Source organism: Pseudophryne corroboree, chromosome 5 (genome assembly GCF_028390025.1).
Source record: "Pseudophryne corroboree isolate aPseCor3 chromosome 5, aPseCor3.hap2, whole genome shotgun sequence".
Taxonomy (NCBI): Eukaryota; Metazoa; Chordata; class Amphibia; order Anura; family Myobatrachidae; genus Pseudophryne; species Pseudophryne corroboree.
Genome location: NC_086448.1, coordinates 124,480,040 through 124,498,340, shown reverse-complemented (window position 1 = coordinate 124,498,340; position 18,301 = coordinate 124,480,040). Strand labels below are relative to the sequence as shown.

Below are 18,301 nucleotides of genomic sequence, written 5' to 3'. Positions count from 1 at the left end.
CATTTCTCTGAAGCTGCCAAAGAAACACAATTCCCAGCAGCACAGTATTTGGAAAGACTGATTCTCCCCTCCCCCAGCAATTGTTCCCTTTTTATAACCACAGGGAGATGTAGTGAAACTAGACAGTAACTCATACCTCCCAACATCATAAATTCTCAAGTAAGGACACTCTGCATGAGGTGCGCATCCGTGAAAAGGGAGTGTGGTCTTGGGAAAAGGGGTGTGGCTTTTCAGAATGTCTGCGATTATGAGCCACGCCCCATTTTCATCACAATGGGGTCATGCCCAGCGCTCTGTGAGCTGCTGGCCATGCCCCCAGTCTCTCTGTCTCCCATGAATAGACGCTGTGCGCATGAGCATAGCGCCTATTCACCACTGCAGAGCAGCAACTTAATGTGTGACAGGAGCTTCCCAACTGCCCCCCCATCGCCGGACACTACTGCCTGCTGGTGGGACAGCGGGACAGTCCCTTTTTTTTGGACAGTTGCGGTAACTGCTCGGGAGACAGAAAGACCCTGCACAATCTTTACCCAGAGGAGAAACCACCCAGACCACAGGGCTGTGTTGTAAAACAATAATATTAGTAAACATAAAGACCGCCTCCACAACAATCTAACCCAGAGGTTCCCAAACGCGGTCCTCAAGGCACCCCAACAGTCCAGGTTTTAGGTATATCCATGGCTCAGCACAGATGGTTAATACAAATTGTCTAAGGTGCTAATTAAGTCACTTGTGGACAAGCATGGATACATTTAAAACCAGGACCGTTGGGGTGCCTTGAGAACCACGTTTGAGAACCTCTGATCTAACCGCTCAAACCATACTAGTACAAAAAGGCAGATTACAGCATACATGTATCTCAGAATAACACACTTGCAGCAAAACAATTGGTTGATCATGAATTACCTTTTTTAGAGGTTTTAGGAGAACAATACCACATCCTTCCCCTCTTCCGTATCCGTCTGCTTTGTTTGAAAAAGGTTTACTTGTACCTTCCGGAGAAATCATTTTTGCTTTACTAAGAGCAACATAGACACGAGGTTCCATAATACAGCTGACACCACCGCAAATCGCCATCTCACAGTCTCCTGTTTAAACATAAAATCCATTTATATCTTCTACAGTATGTATTTAGCATGCATGTATGTGTATGTATAGTATATGCATTGTAGCAGCAATATACTGTATAGAGAAATATGCACAAAAAAAAAAAAAAAAGATGACATTCTGCCTGAGGTATCTTTAACCACTAGAACTGTCTTAATTCAGCAAAAAATGTAATCAGCTGCTAGCTTCCTTCCTTCTGTGTGTAGGGAAACCAAATACTTATTAAAGCAGAACATTCTGAAAACCAGAACAAAAAACAAGTACCGTAATTGCTATTTTTTGGGGGGTAATAAGGTGATAGCTACAGATATGGGGGTCTATTCATATAGAAATCAAAAAGTGAATTGTTACTTCTCACTATACATCGCATCAGTTTGATGCGATATATAGCTGTGATACAGTAAGTAGCAATTCATGTACAGTGTACTCACATTTCTGACAATGCAATTCGGTATCCAGTACTCTAGTGGTGCCTCCTTCAGCTGCGCTGCCGGCTGAGCTCCTGGGAGGCAGCAGGTGCTGCTGGGAGGTTAGGGGGTGGAGCTAGTGCCGGGTGCCAGGCAGAGAGCAGGGGAGCTATTAATTTTCAACAACTACTGTATCCACCTCTCTGCAACAACTATTCTCACCAATTTCTACATACACCTCTCCTGAGACTGCTATATCACACCTGAACCAGACTCTAGAAATGGCACTCTGTAAAGTGACTCCAGCTACTCATCCAACTCCACATAAACTTAGAAGTGAACTGTGGCACTCACAATACACCTACAAAAACGTTCACATAAGGTATAATGTCAGTGTCATAAATCTCGAAGTTCTCACTTCCTCACATGTAAGACCATTATTCACTTATTGTAACACTCTGGACACTGCCAAACAAACATATTTCCAATCTCTCATCTCTGCTCAAGCAACTTTTTAATACATTCGAATCACTTCTTTTCTCTCCCTAACAAATCCCACCAGCTACTTTCAGAGCACAAGATCTCGCTTCCTATTTCAAGAACAAGATTGATAAAATCCAAAATTAAATTATATGCACTTCCACGCCCATTGACCTGCTCAATTCCCTCCCAAACCTAACACCTTCTCTTCATTTGATTGCACAAAAGATGACATATCTACACTCTTATCATCTGCTTACTCTACTACCTCTCCTCTTGATCCTATGTCCTCACAAAGAAGAAAATCTCTATCTCCTGTGTTCATCCCAACCTTAACTAAAATCTGTAATCTCTATCTACTGGTATCTTTCCATCCCCGTTTAAACATGCACTGATTTCTCAAATTCTGAAAAAACTACATTCTGACCCTAACTCTCTCTCAAATTACCATCACATTTCTCAGCTCCCACGCCCCTCCAAGCTACTTGAGAGCCTTCACTCGCCTCACACACTTTCTTAACTCACAAATTTATTGGACCCACTTCAGTCAGGTTTTCGTGCCTAACACTCCACAGAGACAGCACTGACTAAGGTAGTGAATGATCTGGTCACTGCTAAATCTAAAGGCCATAACTCACTACTTATTTTTCCTTGACCTCTTTGCTGCTTTTGACACTGTTGACCACTCTCTTCTCCTACAAACACTACAGTCCTTAGGTCTTTCTTGGTTCTCAACCTACCTATATAACTGCTCTTTCAGTGTTCGTTTCTCTGAATCAACCTCCTCTTCACTACCTCTATCAGTTGGGCTCAGTCTTAGGTCCTCTGTTTTTTTCAATTTATACCACATCTTTTGAGAAACTAATCAGCTCTTTCGGATTTCAGTATAATTTATATGCGGATGATACTCAAATCTACCTATCCTCCCCAGATTTGTTACCATCTGTATTGGGCCTTGTCACTAAATGCCTTACTGCCATTTCATCTTGGATGTCATCTCACCACCTCAAACTTATATTTACAAAATGGAATTAATTATATTTCTACTGGGCAATAATAGTTACCAACCTGATATCTATATTACTGTTGATAACTTAACAGTCAACCCTACAAACACAAGCTCGCTGCCTAGGTGTCATTCTTGACTCTGAACTGTCCTTTGTTCCACACATTCAAGTTGTCTCAAAATCATGTTACATACATCTAACATTTCCAAAATATGACCATATCTTACACAAGAAACTGTAAAACTGTAATCCATGCTCTCATTATCTCCCGCGTTGATTATTGCAATAGTCTCCTTACAGGTCTTCCCAAAAATAGGTTCTCACTACTACAATCCATTCTGAATGCTGCTGCGAGGCTGATTTTCCTTGCTCCTTGTATGCGAATCTGCTCTGTCAGTTTCTCCATTAGTTATCAGGATTCTACTGTATTCGATATATATTCAATATAAAGTACTGTTACTTATATACAAGGCTATTAACCAAACTGCACCAAAATACATCTATTTGTTCATCTCAGAATATCTCCTTAACCAACCTCTCCGCTCTGTGTAAGATCTGCTTCTCTCATCCACATGTTTTACTTGCTCCCCCCACCCAAAATTACAGGACTTTTTCCAGGTTGCACCCACTCTGGGGAATGCCCTCCCATGCACAATAAGACTCACCTTTAGTCTCCAAACCTTCAAGTGTTCCCTGAAAACTCACCTCTGCAGACAAGCTTAACAAATTCCGGACACACCCACATAACCTTCAATGCCTCCCTATCTAAATACATCCCCTCTGTACAGTCCACACATAACCTCACATATTATTGTCTTTCTTCACTTTCACATCCTCCTGACCCTTGGCCAATATTGCTGAGTGACCATATTACGCAGCCCAATAAGATCCTTTGCAATCTGTTGGTAGCACCTATCCTTGTATATCAATGCCTATTTCCCTATAGATTGTAAGCTTGTAAGCAGGGCCTTCCTACCTCTACAGTATGTCTGTCTGTTATTACCCAGTTTTGTTCTATTACTGTTGTTCCAACTTTAAAGCGCAATGGAATATGTTGTGCTATATAAGAAACTGTTAATAAATAAATAAATAATTGAGCTTCCCTGCAATTTCCTCACCCAAGTTCAGACTACGCTATACTGAGATGGCAAATCTGAACTCCATGGAGAAGCAGAAAGCAAAGCTTTCCCTTCCTTCATGAATCGCACTCACCATACTAAAGTATGGTGATGTGATTCAGGCAAGGAGCGGGGGTGACGCTCTGTGAATAGCCCGAAGCAGAGAAAAGCCCTGTTTCCCACAAAACAGGGATCTTCTCTGCTTTATGAATAGATCCCATGATCACAAGAGTTACCTTCTGAAGTCACTGTGAGGAGCACTGTTTACTCTACCAACTCTTCCAAAATGTCCAGAACATGTCTCAGATTTCAGGGAGCTCTTCCATACTACTGAAACAGTGGTGCAGTTTCCTGTGTGACTCTTAATACACTGAGTGAAGTCAGTGACCAGGGTTTGATGATGTGATTTTAAATTAACTGCAATAATGTATTTCTACCTATCTCATATCTATCTATCTACAATACCTCATATCTATCTGTTTACCTACTTTCTATCTATCTATCTATCTATCTATCTATCTATCTATCTATCTATCTATCTATCTATCTATCTATCTATCTGTTGTGGCAGTATCACTAGAGATGGCACTGGAGAGCAGCAGATTCTGTGTGGGACAGCCCACAGAGAGAATAAGACGAGTGTGGGAACACACCTAGAGGCTGCCCTTTGCACAGAGCCCAGGTGGGGCTGGAGCAGTCAGACAGTCCATGTCAGACTGCAGCCAGAGTCAAACAGGCCAGATGGTCAGGATTCTAACCTGTTTGTAGATCAGCTACTCACTTATAGTGAGTGCTCAGAAAGTGAGATAGTTACCCTGAAAGGGGGCTTGGCTGTTTGTTGTTTTGTTTCTGTTTATTTATACTGACAGTAAACTACTTTTTATTTATTCATCGGAAAGACTGTCCGTAGATCCTGAAATAGCCATTAGACACCGCACCAAATATACCCCTGTTCCAAGCTACTGTAAGTACCCCATATCATCAGTCTATCTATCTATTACTTTTTATTTCTCTGACGTCCTAAGTGGATGCTGGGGACTCCGTCAGGACCACGGGGAATAGCGGCTCCGCAGGAGACAGGGCACAAAAATAAAGCTTTAGGATCAGGTGGTGTGCACTGGCTCCTCCCCCTATGACCCTCCTCCAAGCCTCAGTTAGGTTTTTGTGCCCGTCCGAGCAGGGTGCAATCTAGGTGGCTCTCTTAAGGAGCTGCTTAGAAAAAGTTTTTAGGTTTTTTATGTTCAGTGAGTCCTGCTGGCAACAGGCTCACTGCATCGAGGGACTTAGGGGAGAGAAGTTCAACTCACCTGCGTGCAGGATGGATTGGCTTCTTAGGCTACTGGACACCATTAGCTCCAGAGGGAGTCGGAACACAGGTCTCACCCTGGGGTTCGTCCCGGAGCCGCGCCGCCGACCCCCCTTGCAGATGCTGAAGATTGAAGGTCCAGAAACCGGCGGCAGAAGGCTTTTCAGTCTTCATGAAGGTAGCGCACAGCACTGCAGCTGTGCGCCATTGTTGTCACACACTTCACACCATAGGTCACGGAGGGTGCAGGGCGCTGCTGGGGGCGCCCTGGGCAGCAATGTATAATACCTTTTATGGCTAAAAAATACATCACATATAGCCCTTGAGGCTATATGGATGTATTAAACCCATGCCAGATATCTCAAACTCCGGGAGAAAAGCCCGCCGGAATAGGGGGCGGGGCTTATTCTCCTCAGCACACAGCGCCATTTTCCTGCTCAGCTCCGCTGTGAGGAAGGCTCCCAGGACTCTCCCCTGCACTGCACTACAGAAACAGGGTAAAACAGAGAGGGGGGGGCACTTTTTTTGGCGATATTTTATATATTTAAGCTGCTATAAGGATACAACACTTATATAAGGTTGGTCCCATATATATTATAGCGCTTGGGTGTGTGCTGGCAAACTCTCCCTCTGTCTCCCCAAAGGGCTAGTGGGGTCCTGTCTTCGATAAGAGCATTCCCTGTGTGTCTGCTGTGTGTCGGTACATGTGTGTCGACATGTATGAGGACGATGTTGGTGTGGAGGCAGAGCAATTGCCGATAATGGTGATGTCACCCCCCAGGGAGTCGACACCGGAATGGATGGCTTTGTTTATGGAATTACGTGATAATGTCAGCACATTACAAAAATCAGTTGACGACATGAGACGGCCGGAAAACCAGTTGGTACCTGCCCAGGCGTCTCAGACACCGTCAGGGGCTGTAAAACGCCCTTTACCTCAGTCGGTCGACACAGACCCAGACACGGACACTGAATCTAGTGTCGACGGTTAAGAAACAAACGTATTTTCAAGTAGGGCCACACGTTATATGATCACGGCAATGAAGGAGGCTTTGCATATCTCTGATACTGCAAGTACCACAAAAAGGGGTATTATGTGGGGGGTGAAAAAACTACCTGTAGTTTTTCCTGAATCAGAGGAATTGAATGATGTATGTGATGAAGCGTGGGTTAACCCAGATAGAAAAGTGCTAATTTCAAAAAAGTTATTGGCATTATACCCTTTCCCGCCAGAGGTTAGGGCGCGCTGGGAAACACCCCCTAGGGTGGATAAGGCGCTCACACGCTTATCAAAACAAGTGGCGTTACCGTCTTCTGATACGGCCGCCCTCAAGGATCCAGCTGATAGGAGGCTGGAAACTACCCTAAAAAGTATATACACACATACTGGTGTTATACTGCGACCAGCCATCGCCTCAGCCTGGATGTGCAGTGCTGGGGTGGTCTGGTCGGATTCCCTGACTGAAAATATTGATACCCTGGATAGGGACAGTATTTTATTGACTATAGAGCAATTAAAGGATGCTTTTCTTTATATGCGAGATGCTCAGAGGGATATTTGCACTCTGGCATCGAGAGTAAATGCGATGTCCATATCTGCCAGAAGAAGTTTATGGACGCGACAGTGGTCAGGTGATGCGGATTCTAAACGACATATGGAAGTATTGCCGTATAAAGGGGAGGAATTATTTGGCGTCGGTCTATCGGATCTGGTGGCCACGGCAACTGCCGGAAAATCCACCTTTTTACCTCAGACCCCCTCCCAACAGAAAAAGACACCGTCTTTTCAGCCGCAGTCCTTTCGGTCCTATAAGAACAAGCGGGCAAAAGGACAGTCATATCTGCCCCGGGGCAGAGGAAGGGGTAAGATAGGACAGCAAGCAGCCCCTGCCCAGGAACAGAAGCCCTCCCAGGGTTCTGCAAAGCCCTCAGCATGACGCTGGGGCTTTACAAGCGGACTCAGGAGCGGTGGGGGGTCGACTCAAGAATTTCAGCGCACAGTGGGCTTGCTCACAGGTGGACCCCTGGATCCTGCAGGTAGTATCTCAGGGTTACAGGTTGGAATTCGAGAAGTCTCCCCCTCGCCGGTTCCTAAAGTCTGCTTTGCCAACGTCTCCCTCAGACAGGGCGACGGTATTGGAAGCCATTCACAAGCTGTTTTCTCAGCAGGTGATAGTCAAGGTACCCCTCCTACAACAAGGAAAAGGGTATTACTCCACGCTATTTGTGGTACCGAAGCCGGACGGCTCGGTAAGACCTATTCTAAATCTGAAATCTTTGAACCTGTACATACAGAAATTCAAATTCAAGATGGAGTCACTCAGAGCAGTGATAGCGAATCTGGAAGAAGGGGACTTTATGGTGTCCCTGGACATAAAGGATGCTTACCTGCATGTCCCAATTTGCCCTTCACATCAAGGGTACCTCAGGTTCGTGGTGCAAAACTGTCATTATCAGTTTCAGACGCTGCCGTTTGGATTGTCCACGGCACCTCGGGTCTTTACCAAGGTAATGGCCGAAATGATGATTCTTCTTCGAAGAAGAGGCGTATTAATTATCCCTTACTTGGACGATCTCCTGATAAGGGCAAGGTCCAGAGAACAGCTGGAGGACGGAGTAGCACTAACCCAATTGGTGCTGCAACAACACGGGTGGATTCTGAATTTTCCAAAATCTCAGTTGACACCGACAACACGTCTGCTGTTCCTGGGAATGATTCTGGACACGGTTCAGAAAAAGGTGTTTCTTCCGGAGGAGAAAGCCAAGGAGTTATCCAAACTTGTCAGGAACCTCCTAAAACCAGGAAAAGTGTCTGTGCATCAATGCACAAGAGTCCTGGGAAAGATGGTGGCTTCTTACGAAGCGATTCCATTCGGCAGATTCCACGCACGAACTTTTCAGTGGGATCTGTTGGACAAATGGTCCGGATCGCATCTGCAGATGCACCAGCGGATAACCTTATCACCACGGACAAGGGTGTCTCTTCTGTGGTGGTTGCAGAGTGCTAATCTGTTAGAGGGCCGCAGATTCGGCATACAGGACTGGGTCCTGGTGACCACGGATGCCAGTCTGAGAGGCTGGGGAGCGGTCACACAGGTAAGAAACTTCCAGGGAGTATGGTCAAGCCTGGAGATGTCTTTTCACATAAATATACTGGAGCTAAGAGTGATTTACAATGCTCTAAGTCTGGCAAAACCCCTGCTTCAGGGTCAGCCGGTGTTGATCCAGTCGGACAACATCACGGCAGTCGCCCACGTAAACAGACAGGGCGGCACAAGAAGCAGGACAGCAATGGCAGAAGCTGCAAGGATTCTTCGCTGGGCGGAAGATCATGTGATAGCACTGTCAGCAGTGTTCGTTCCGGGAGTGGACAACTGGGAAGCAGACTTCCTCAGCAGACACGATCTACACCCGGGAGAGTGGGGACTTCATCCAGAAGTCTTCCACATGATTGTGAACCGTTGGGAAAAACCAAAGGTGGATATGATGGCGTCCCGCCTCAACAAAAAACTGGACAGGTATTGCGCCAGGTCAAGAGACCCTCAGGCAATAGCTGTGGACGCTCTGGTAACACCGTGGGTGTTCCAGTCAGTGTATGTGTTCCCTCCTCTGCCTCTCATACCAAAAGTACTGAGAATTATACGGCAAAGGGGAGTAAGAACGATACTCGTGGCTCCGGATTGGCCAAGAAGAACTTGGTACCCGGAACTTCAAGAGATGCTCACGGAGGATCCGTGGCCTCTACCTCTAAGACGGGACCTGCTTCAGCAGGGACCGTGTCTATTCCAAGACTTACCACGGCTGCGTTTGACGGCATGGCGGTTGAACGCCGAATTCTAAGGGAAAAAGGCATTCCGGAAGAGGTCATTCCTACACTGGTAAAAGCCAGGAAGGAGGTGACTGCACAACATTATCACCGCATTTGGAGAAAATATGTTGCATGGTGTGAGGCCAGGAAGGCCCCCACGGAGGAATTTCAACTGGGTCGATTCCTACATTTCCTGCAAACAGGATTGTCTATGGGCCTCAAATTGGGGTCCATTAAGGTTCAAATTTCGGCCCTGTCGATTTTCTTCCAGAAAGAATTGGCTTCAGTTCCTGAAGTCCAGACTTTTGTAAAAGGAGTACTACATATACAGCCCCCGTTTGTGCCCCCAGTGGCACCGTGGGATCTGAATGTAGTTTTGGATTTTCTCAAATCCCATTGGTTTGAGCCACTCAAATCGGTGGAGTTGAAATATCTTACATGGAAAGTAACCATGCTACTGGCCCTGGCTTCAGCCAGGAGAGTATCAGAATTAGCGGCTTTATCATATAAGAGCCCATATCTGATTTTCCATTCGGACAGGGCAGAACTGCGGACGCGTCCTCATTTTCTGCCTAAGGTGGTGTCAGCGTTTCACCTGAACCAGCCTATTGTGGTGCCTGCGGCTACTAACGATTTGGAGGATTCCAAGTTGTTGGACGTGGTCCGGGCATTGAAAATATATATTTCAAGAACGGCTGGAGTCAGAAAGTCTGACTCGCTGTTTATATTGTATGCACCCAACAAGCTGGGTGCTCCTGCTTCTAAGCAGACGATTGCTCGTTGGATTTGTAGCACAATTCAACTTGCACATTCTGTGGCAGGCTTGCCACAACCAAAATCTGTCAAGGCCCATTCCACAAGGAAAGTGGGCTCATCCTGGGCGGCTGCCCGGGGGGTCTCGGCATTACAACTCTGCCGAGCAGCTACGTGGTCGGGGGAGAACACGTTTGTAAAATTCTACAAATTTGATACCCTGGCTAAAGAGGACCTGGAGTTCTCTCATTCGGTGCTGCAGAGTCATCCGCACTCTCCCGCCCGTTTGGGAGCTTTGGTATAATCCCCATGGTCCTGACGGAGTCCCCAGCATCCACTTAGGACGTCAGAGAAAATAAGATTTTACTTACCGATAAATCTATTTCTCGTAGTCCGTAGTGGATGCTGGGCGCCCATCCCAAGTGCGGATTGTCTGCAATACTTGTACATAGTTATTGTTACAAAAAAATCGGGTTGTTATTGTTGTGAGCCGTCTGTTCAGAGGCTCCTACGTTTGTCATACTGTTAACTGGGTTCAGATCACAAGTTGTACGGTGTGATTGGTGTGGCTGGTATGAGTCTTACCCGGGATTCAATATCCTTCCTTATTGTGTACGCTCGTCCGGGCACAGTATCCTAACTGAGGCTTGGAGGAGGGTCATAGGGGGAGGAGCCAGTGCACACCACCTGATCCTAAAGCTTTATTTTTGTGCCCTGTCTCCTGCGGAGCCGCTATTCCCCATGGTCCTGACGGAGTCCCCAGCATCCACTACGGACTACGAGAAATAGATTTATCGGTAAGTAAAATCTTATTTTTTTGTGATCTTTATTGCTTTATATGAAAAATATTGTGTTATTTGAGGGGAATTTATTTGATACCTTGTAGACCTTGTTAAATCCGTAGCCTATAATATTATATATAGATAAGATGATGTAACCAGATGGGCTTTTCATTGTGGTGTTCTATTTTCTAATGCCTATGTTTGATGGTATGCCATGGTTACTGTGGTTCATGTCCAGGCCGCAACGTTTTCTTCCGAGAGGACTAAGATGGCATACATAATTTCCTTGCTGTCCGCACAGGGCCTAGGATGGGCTTCCCTGCTGTGGTAGAGAAATGATCTGCTTGTCAATAATAAGACTAAATTTCAGAAAAGTTTCTGACGAACCCAGATGGGTGTCCTCCACAGCATCAGGTATCCTGAACTCTTGCCTCCAAACTTAGGTGGAATGCCAAATTTATGCAAGGCCTTTCTGAGAGAATTAAAGATGAACTGGAGTCCGGAGAGCTGCAACATTCCTGGATGATCTGATATCATTGTGTATCTCTGCTATAGAGAACTGGTGCAGGAAAGGGAACAGTTACAATGCTTCAGCTTCCTGAAGAACCCAATGTGAAGATATGGGGTTCTAAATCACTCATGAACAGTGGTTTATTAAACAAAATGGGTGTTAAATAGCTTAACAATGCGTGCAAAGGACTCAATGAACAATCTCATCTTAACTAGTAAGTACTTTATGAATTATTGGTTTGGTCATTATGTGGATACTGTAGTTTAGAATCTTCTTTTGCTTTTCTTTTTATAGTCTTGTATTTCTTTGGATAGTACAGGTATGTAATATAAGATACCCTGTTTTGGCTAATTCTGCATATATACTGTACTTTATTGCAGATACGTCATTGATACTTACCTTGCATTTATGTCCTGGATGTTATCCTTCAGGTACCATGTAATTTCTTTAAGTAATAGTAGCTAGATTATCTGTATTTATTTCTTCTAAGCATTTAGAATCAGAATCCGTTTATTGGCAAGTATATCAGTACATAATATACAAGGAATTTGTTTCCGATAACCACAGCTCCCACACAGAATATGACATACGACAAGAAACATGGAGGAAGGAGAACACATGAAGGATAGTTTGAGTACATGAGTTAAGTACAGAGCGAATTTGTAAATATGACTAAGTGTTTGCTGAATTGACCAAGTTCGTTGCCTGAGGAAAGAAGCTGTTTCTGTGCCTGGCTGTTGTCACGAGCCTCGAGCTGTACCGTCTGCCCGACGGCAGCATCCGGAACAGGTCATGGGCAGGGTGGGAGTGGTCACCGATGATCCTCCCCGCTCGCTTCTTGACCCTTGCCTGATAAATATCCACGACTGCCAGGAGATTCGTCCCTATGATTTTTTCCACTGCCCTTACAACTTGTTGTACCCTGTTTCTGTCGTGGATTGAGGCAGAGCCAAACCACACTATTATTGAGGTGCAGAGAACAGATTGTAAAATTGAGAGTAGAAAAGGATCAGAAGTTCCTGTGGCAGTTTAAACTTCCTAAGTTGGCGTAAGAAGTACAGTCTCTGCTGGGCTTTCCCCACAATGCCATCTATATTAGAGTTCCACCTCGGATCCTTGGAGATTGTGGAGCCCAGGAATCTGAAGGATTCCACCACAGTTACAACATTGCTAATGAAGAAGTGATTGGAATTGACAATGATATAGTAATATAACAATTTATTATGTAAAAAACAATAAAACCACTTAAAAATGGTAATTTCTCTCCTCAGAATTAAGTAGAAAATACATGCACCTCATTTAGTTCATATTTCTGTATGTAGTCAGACCAATTGGTGTCTGTTCCTGAATAAATACCCAGGTAAGTCCGTGATTGTCGACCGAACACCAGAGATGAATTTCCCCATCTTGACCCGCTGCTCTTTATCTGTTCTATTCCCCACCCAGGCACACAACGTTTCTGGAACTCCTGAGCTGCGCAATTTAGACTGAAGAATACCAGGAATAATGGTGTTGAATGCAGAGCTGAAGACCACAAGCAGGACCCTCGCATAGATGCCTGGCGAATCCAAATGCTGCATAATGAAGTGCAGACCCAGATTCACTGCGTCTTCTGCTGATCTGTTTGCCCTATAGGCGAACTGAAGAGGGTCTAGGAGGATGCCTGCTGTGGACTGCAGCTGAGCCAGTACCAGACGCTCCAACGTCTTCATCACCACCGATGTTAGCGCTACTGGTCTGTTAATATTCAAATTACCAGAAGAGGAAGATTTCTTTGGCACTGGAATAATGAGCGAGAATTTTCAAGCGACTTGAAAATGGCTGTGAAGACCAGGGCCAGCTGTTCAGAACATGTTTTAAGAGCAGACGGAGACACACCATCTGGTCCTGATGCCTTCCTGGGCTTCAACCTTCTAAACAGCTTTGCTACTTCAGCTGCCTCCACCTGAAGAGTGGGCATGGTACCCTGTGGGCTAGGGGGGGTGTCCGCCTAGCAACCAATGCTTCATCAGAATGAGCCGAAGTGTCGCTTGCATCAAGGGACTTTTCAAATGTGCAGTAGAAAACATTCAGTTCCTCTGCTAGCTGCTGGCTAGAGCCAGAGCAGGAAGTGGGGCCCTTGTAGTTGGTGGCAGCCTTCAGGCCCTTCCACATCGACCGAGGGTCGTTGGTTGAGAATTTGGTCACAAGCTTGTCGGCGTAGTGTTTTTTTGCTGCACTGATCTCCCTAGAAAGAGTATTCCTGGACTGTCTATACCTGATTTTATCCCCACTCCTGTGCGCCTCTTCCTTAGCAAGGCGTAACTGCTTAAGATGAGCAGTAAATTAAGGTTTGTTGTTAGCATAAATGCGGACGGTTTTTGACATTACACATAAATTCTCACAAAAGTTAACATATATATATTTATATAAGCCAAGAGAAGTTTATATATGACATAGATTTACTATACTACATGGCACCACCTGTGTGGTTCACAGCGGGATCCAAATGTGACCGCTGCTCTTACCAGGGACGTGCGGTGAGCTAAAAAGCTCAGGAGGCACTAGCTAGTACCAGAGCCAGATTTACACGCAATATATAAGCCAAAGCGTACATCTGGGCATTATACACAGGTGCAGTAGTATAAACTCCTGGAAATTTGGTGAGTTTTAATCAGAGATGTGCGGAAAAGTTAGCCAGGTGAGGCACTGCCTCACCTGCCGTAGACTTTTTACTCCAGAGTTTTGGCTACAAAAATTATTAGAATAATGCAAAAAAGATATTTCAAACATATTCTTTGTATTTTTCATATACTTTATACAGTCAAAACTGGCGTTAGTATGACAGGAAAGGCTCTGCCTCACCTGTCTCACCCCACCGCACGTCACTGGCTCTTACAACAAAGCTCTGTGGCGCACCCGCTGCTACTGCTGCAGAGTTAATCAGCTCTGTCCCAGGAGCACTGCTAACACCTTGAATAGGGGACAAGATGGCTCCCGCCTAGCACTGCTCAGCCTGCGCTGCAGCAAGTTACAGTGTACATGCCACTGCTGTTGGACTGTGAGATGGGACCCACCGGGGAACACCGATTCTGCATGCTGCAGATGGCTGAATCTTGTGAGTTTGAACCTGACCCACCAGCCAATGTCATAAAGCATAACTGGAGTCCTACCAATTTACTGTGGGCTCCGGTCTCGTAGACCAGCTTAGAGCTCTATATAATTATGTAAGTTGTGTGTGTTTATACACACACACAGTAACACACAAAGACACACCACATTTGTTTTACCTTTTTGATTTTTGAGGGGGGTGGGCACCAAACTCCAACTTGTCTCCGGGTGACTGGGATGAACTTACGCTACCAATGGGGAGCATAGGTGATAATCAAGCTGCGCTGATGACGTCACCCTCAATGCACCACTGACTGAGTGTGGTCCCGCCCCTGGGAATGGCATTCACCAGGTGTCTTATAGTTATATAAGAAAGATGTTTCCTGTTTTTACTTCACTCTGATGAAAATGCTGTATAATAAATGCTGATCACCATAATGCTGCCGTAGTGGATTTGTTGTCAAGCTTGGAGTGCCGCTTTGTCTGCTTGTTTTAGTTACAGTATGATACCTCTGTGAGCGCAGTGCACCCAGTGCAGAAATATATATTTATAGATAGATACAGCAGCAGCTGCAGCTCCTGCACCCCCCTGTACTATGTGGTCAGCACTGCAGACGCTGATATATATATATATATATATATATCAATGCTTGTTGCACGGCACTCACTGTATCCTCAGCTGGGGTTGAAGTAAAGAAAATAGCCGGTGCCTTCCAATGGTTACAGCAAGCGCTGTGTCCAATAATATATCCAGCATGTAGGCGGCACTCACGGCATGAAATAAAACAACAGACGCAAGTCTGGGTTGCAAAATCAACGTTTCAATGTTAAGTGAACATTTTCGTCAGGATTCACGAAAATGTTCACTTAACATTGAAACGTTGATTTTGCAACCCAGACTTGCGTTTGTTGTTTTATTTCATGCCGTGAGTGCCGCCTACATGCTGAATATATATATATATATATATATATATAAAACTGTATATATATATATATATTCCCCATACTGCAGTATATCTCCCCGTACTGTCACTGTCATTCCTCTTTTTATTTACTAACGCAGTTGCAAACTTATAATGGGTGCAGTGGGTGCCCAGGGGGCCCACACCGCACGTCCTGCACCTATTTTTTCAATACTCACCTCTGCAGAATCCCCCGCCAGCGATACCATCTCTCCACAAATTTCCGGGTAAATGGTACGATGGCAATTTTATCAGAGATTTGCGTATGCGCAGTAAGAAAATATCTTGGAGAATGCCAGACGCACCGTTTTCCCAGAGATTTGCGCATGTGCTAAAAAGTCTGTGCCCCTCTAGTGCTCATACTCTATTGCTCTGCCGGGCACAAGGTACAGAGGAGGAGACCCGGATGGAGGAGGTTGCACGTGGACCTCCTCCTTTGTTAATATGCCCCTGAACACATAGATACATAGGCACAGAAAATGTGACGGCAGATAAGAACCACTTGGCCCATCTAGCCCTTCCCTTAGATAAATATAAGATAGAGGGCGAGAGAGAGAGAGAGAGAGAGAGAGAGAGATAAAGAGTGGTTGAAAGATAGGAGGTAGACAGATTGATACGAGATAGACAGTTAGATATGAGGTTGATAGAGATAGAAGGTAGGTATATGGACAGATATAAGGTAAATAGATGTATAGACAGATATAATAAATTGTGCCATATACCTTGTCTGATGGCTTGGCAGGCATAGTGTAATGCAACAAGGGATGAGGAACAGGCAGTATCAATTGAAAGGGATGGCCCAGTGAAGTTGAAGCAATATGATATCCTATTTGCTGCTATGCATGCCGAGGTCCCAGTTCCATTAAAATGATTGATGTTAGCAGGTGAATTATTATAGATACTGTCAGCATCTCTATTCATAAGACCTACAAAAGAAGATGTGATGCGTAAATATGGAGCAGTTTTGGGCCTAATCCTCTCTACAGTTTTAGCCTGCAAACATTGTTTTAATCCTAATATGTGGGTAAATATTTTTCTGAAATAACAGCTATTATGAACATCCTCAATGGCTCTCTACAGCAGTTTTTTAATTTCATTTATTGGTACTTACTCTATCATGGTTCCAATACTTGTAATATGAATGGTAGCTATCTGAAATTGGAAGGTGAATTCATGGTTGATCCCAATCTGTGCATTCTGACTTCACTTGTTACTGTGCAAGTGTTGGCTATACACAACACCAATCTAATGCCATTGTTGGGTTACAATGCACACTACTGCATAGCAACCCATGGCAATTTGACACTATGATAGTGCCCATAGAGAAAAGACTGCTAATGGTAAAATATATTTTAAAATGCCACCCACTTACTCCACTAAAACAAATTATTAATATTACTATTTATAAAAACATGTGGCTCATTGGTTCCAACCTAGAATGGAGTAGGGCCAAAGATCTTGAGTTCTGCTTTGTATGCACCTTTAATAACACACAGCCCATGTCAGAGAATCCTGATGGATAAAATATGGATGCAAACTGTTGATTTGATGTAGTATTTCAAACAGCGAAGCCAGTGGCGAATCTAGAGAGAAAGAAGCTAGTGTGCAGGCTCCGTCTGGGCCTCCTCCTCTCAGCCGACAGCGCTGTAATTCTGGGCACTAGGGTAACTAGGGCACTTGATATCAGAAGACTTGAGAAGCACAGCACATTGTAAGCAGGTCTGAAAATAAGATGGGCTCCAGCTTGCTAACAGCAAGGTGGACCATTCAATTCATAGGTTGGGAAGTTGAAGCCAGGGCAACCGCAGTACAATGTCATGGATTATATGAGACACAGTTCCTTTGGAGATGTGACTTCTGTCCACAGCAGTTAGAGCGAGAGGACGAGATAGAGGCTTAACCGGAAGTATGAGTTCTTAGACCATTGCAAAGGACAGAGGTGTAGATAGCCACGCCGGTCCCCGGTAAGGGGTGGGAGCGTGGCTTAAAGTGGGAGTGACATCACCAATTCATATTAAAATATTTAAAAAAGAAAATAATTGCAGAGCCGCTTCATGGGGGGAGGGGCATTTTAACACAGGGGGGACAGGAGGGCATACGCAACCAATAGCAAAACATGTAACAATATCACATCCCGACAATTAAAAAAAAACATTGCTGATATTTTTAGAATTTTTTTTGTTCAAAGGTAAAATAGAAATAATACAATCGTATCAAGAAAAGTAAAGTAGAAAATAGAAAATAGGAAAGATAAGAGAAAAAAAAACAGAGAAAAAAAGAGGAGACAGGAGAGTACCACTATATGGCATATAATAATAACTGTCACATAAATAATTTGAGTATTAATATGATCAATCATATGGAAGAACATTAACCATGTGTTGCTTCTTGAAACAGTACAGACAGTGATAAAAGTAATAACAGTGACAACAGGACAGGCAACCCTGAATGTCTGATACATCAAAAACAGTATTTTCAGTGGATGGGGATGTACATAAAACAGCACATTTAAAAAGATCTAGGGTGGGAACGGATTAAGTGATCTGACAGAGCAGGAACCATTCAGTATGTTCAACACCTTCCATATATAAGTTTTTGTTTGGGTGGGTGAACGATCAATATATGCTCCCCATTTTTTAGAGAAAGACAGAACCTCCTTGTTAATGTCATAGGTGGCCATACATCGTTCATGGTAAAGCACATCTAGTACCGCAATCTTCCATACAGATAAAGTGGGAGATGAATGTGAGATAAAATGTTTGAGTATAAAAATGCTTGACCACCGAAACCATGACTGTCAGTAAGAGTTTCCTGGAAGCAATAGATACATCTATTTCCCATTCCCCAAAGTCTGCAAAAAGAAAAGATGCAACATTCTTAGTCAAACAATGATTAAGTGTAGAGTTTAAGTAATTCTAAATTTTATTCCAGAATCTACTAATTTTGCCACAGAACTACAAGTTATGGGAA

General features: G+C 44.3%; 1 protein-coding gene across 1 annotated transcript in view; it reads right to left on the bottom strand.

Annotated features, from left to right (window-relative positions):
• The window catches only part of LOC134929569 (mycolipanoate synthase-like), a 39,733-nt gene that overhangs the window by 11,214 nt on the left and 10,218 nt on the right, over positions 1-18,301 (bottom strand). Inside the window, exons 5-6 of the mRNA XM_063925160.1 lie at positions 16,054-16,257; positions 907-1,088 (exon numbers count right to left, since the gene is read on the bottom strand). Of these exons, the coding sequence (XP_063781230.1) occupies positions 907-1,088; positions 16,054-16,257 (386 nt within the window). The remainder of the gene's footprint in view (positions 1-906; positions 1,089-16,053; positions 16,258-18,301) is intronic.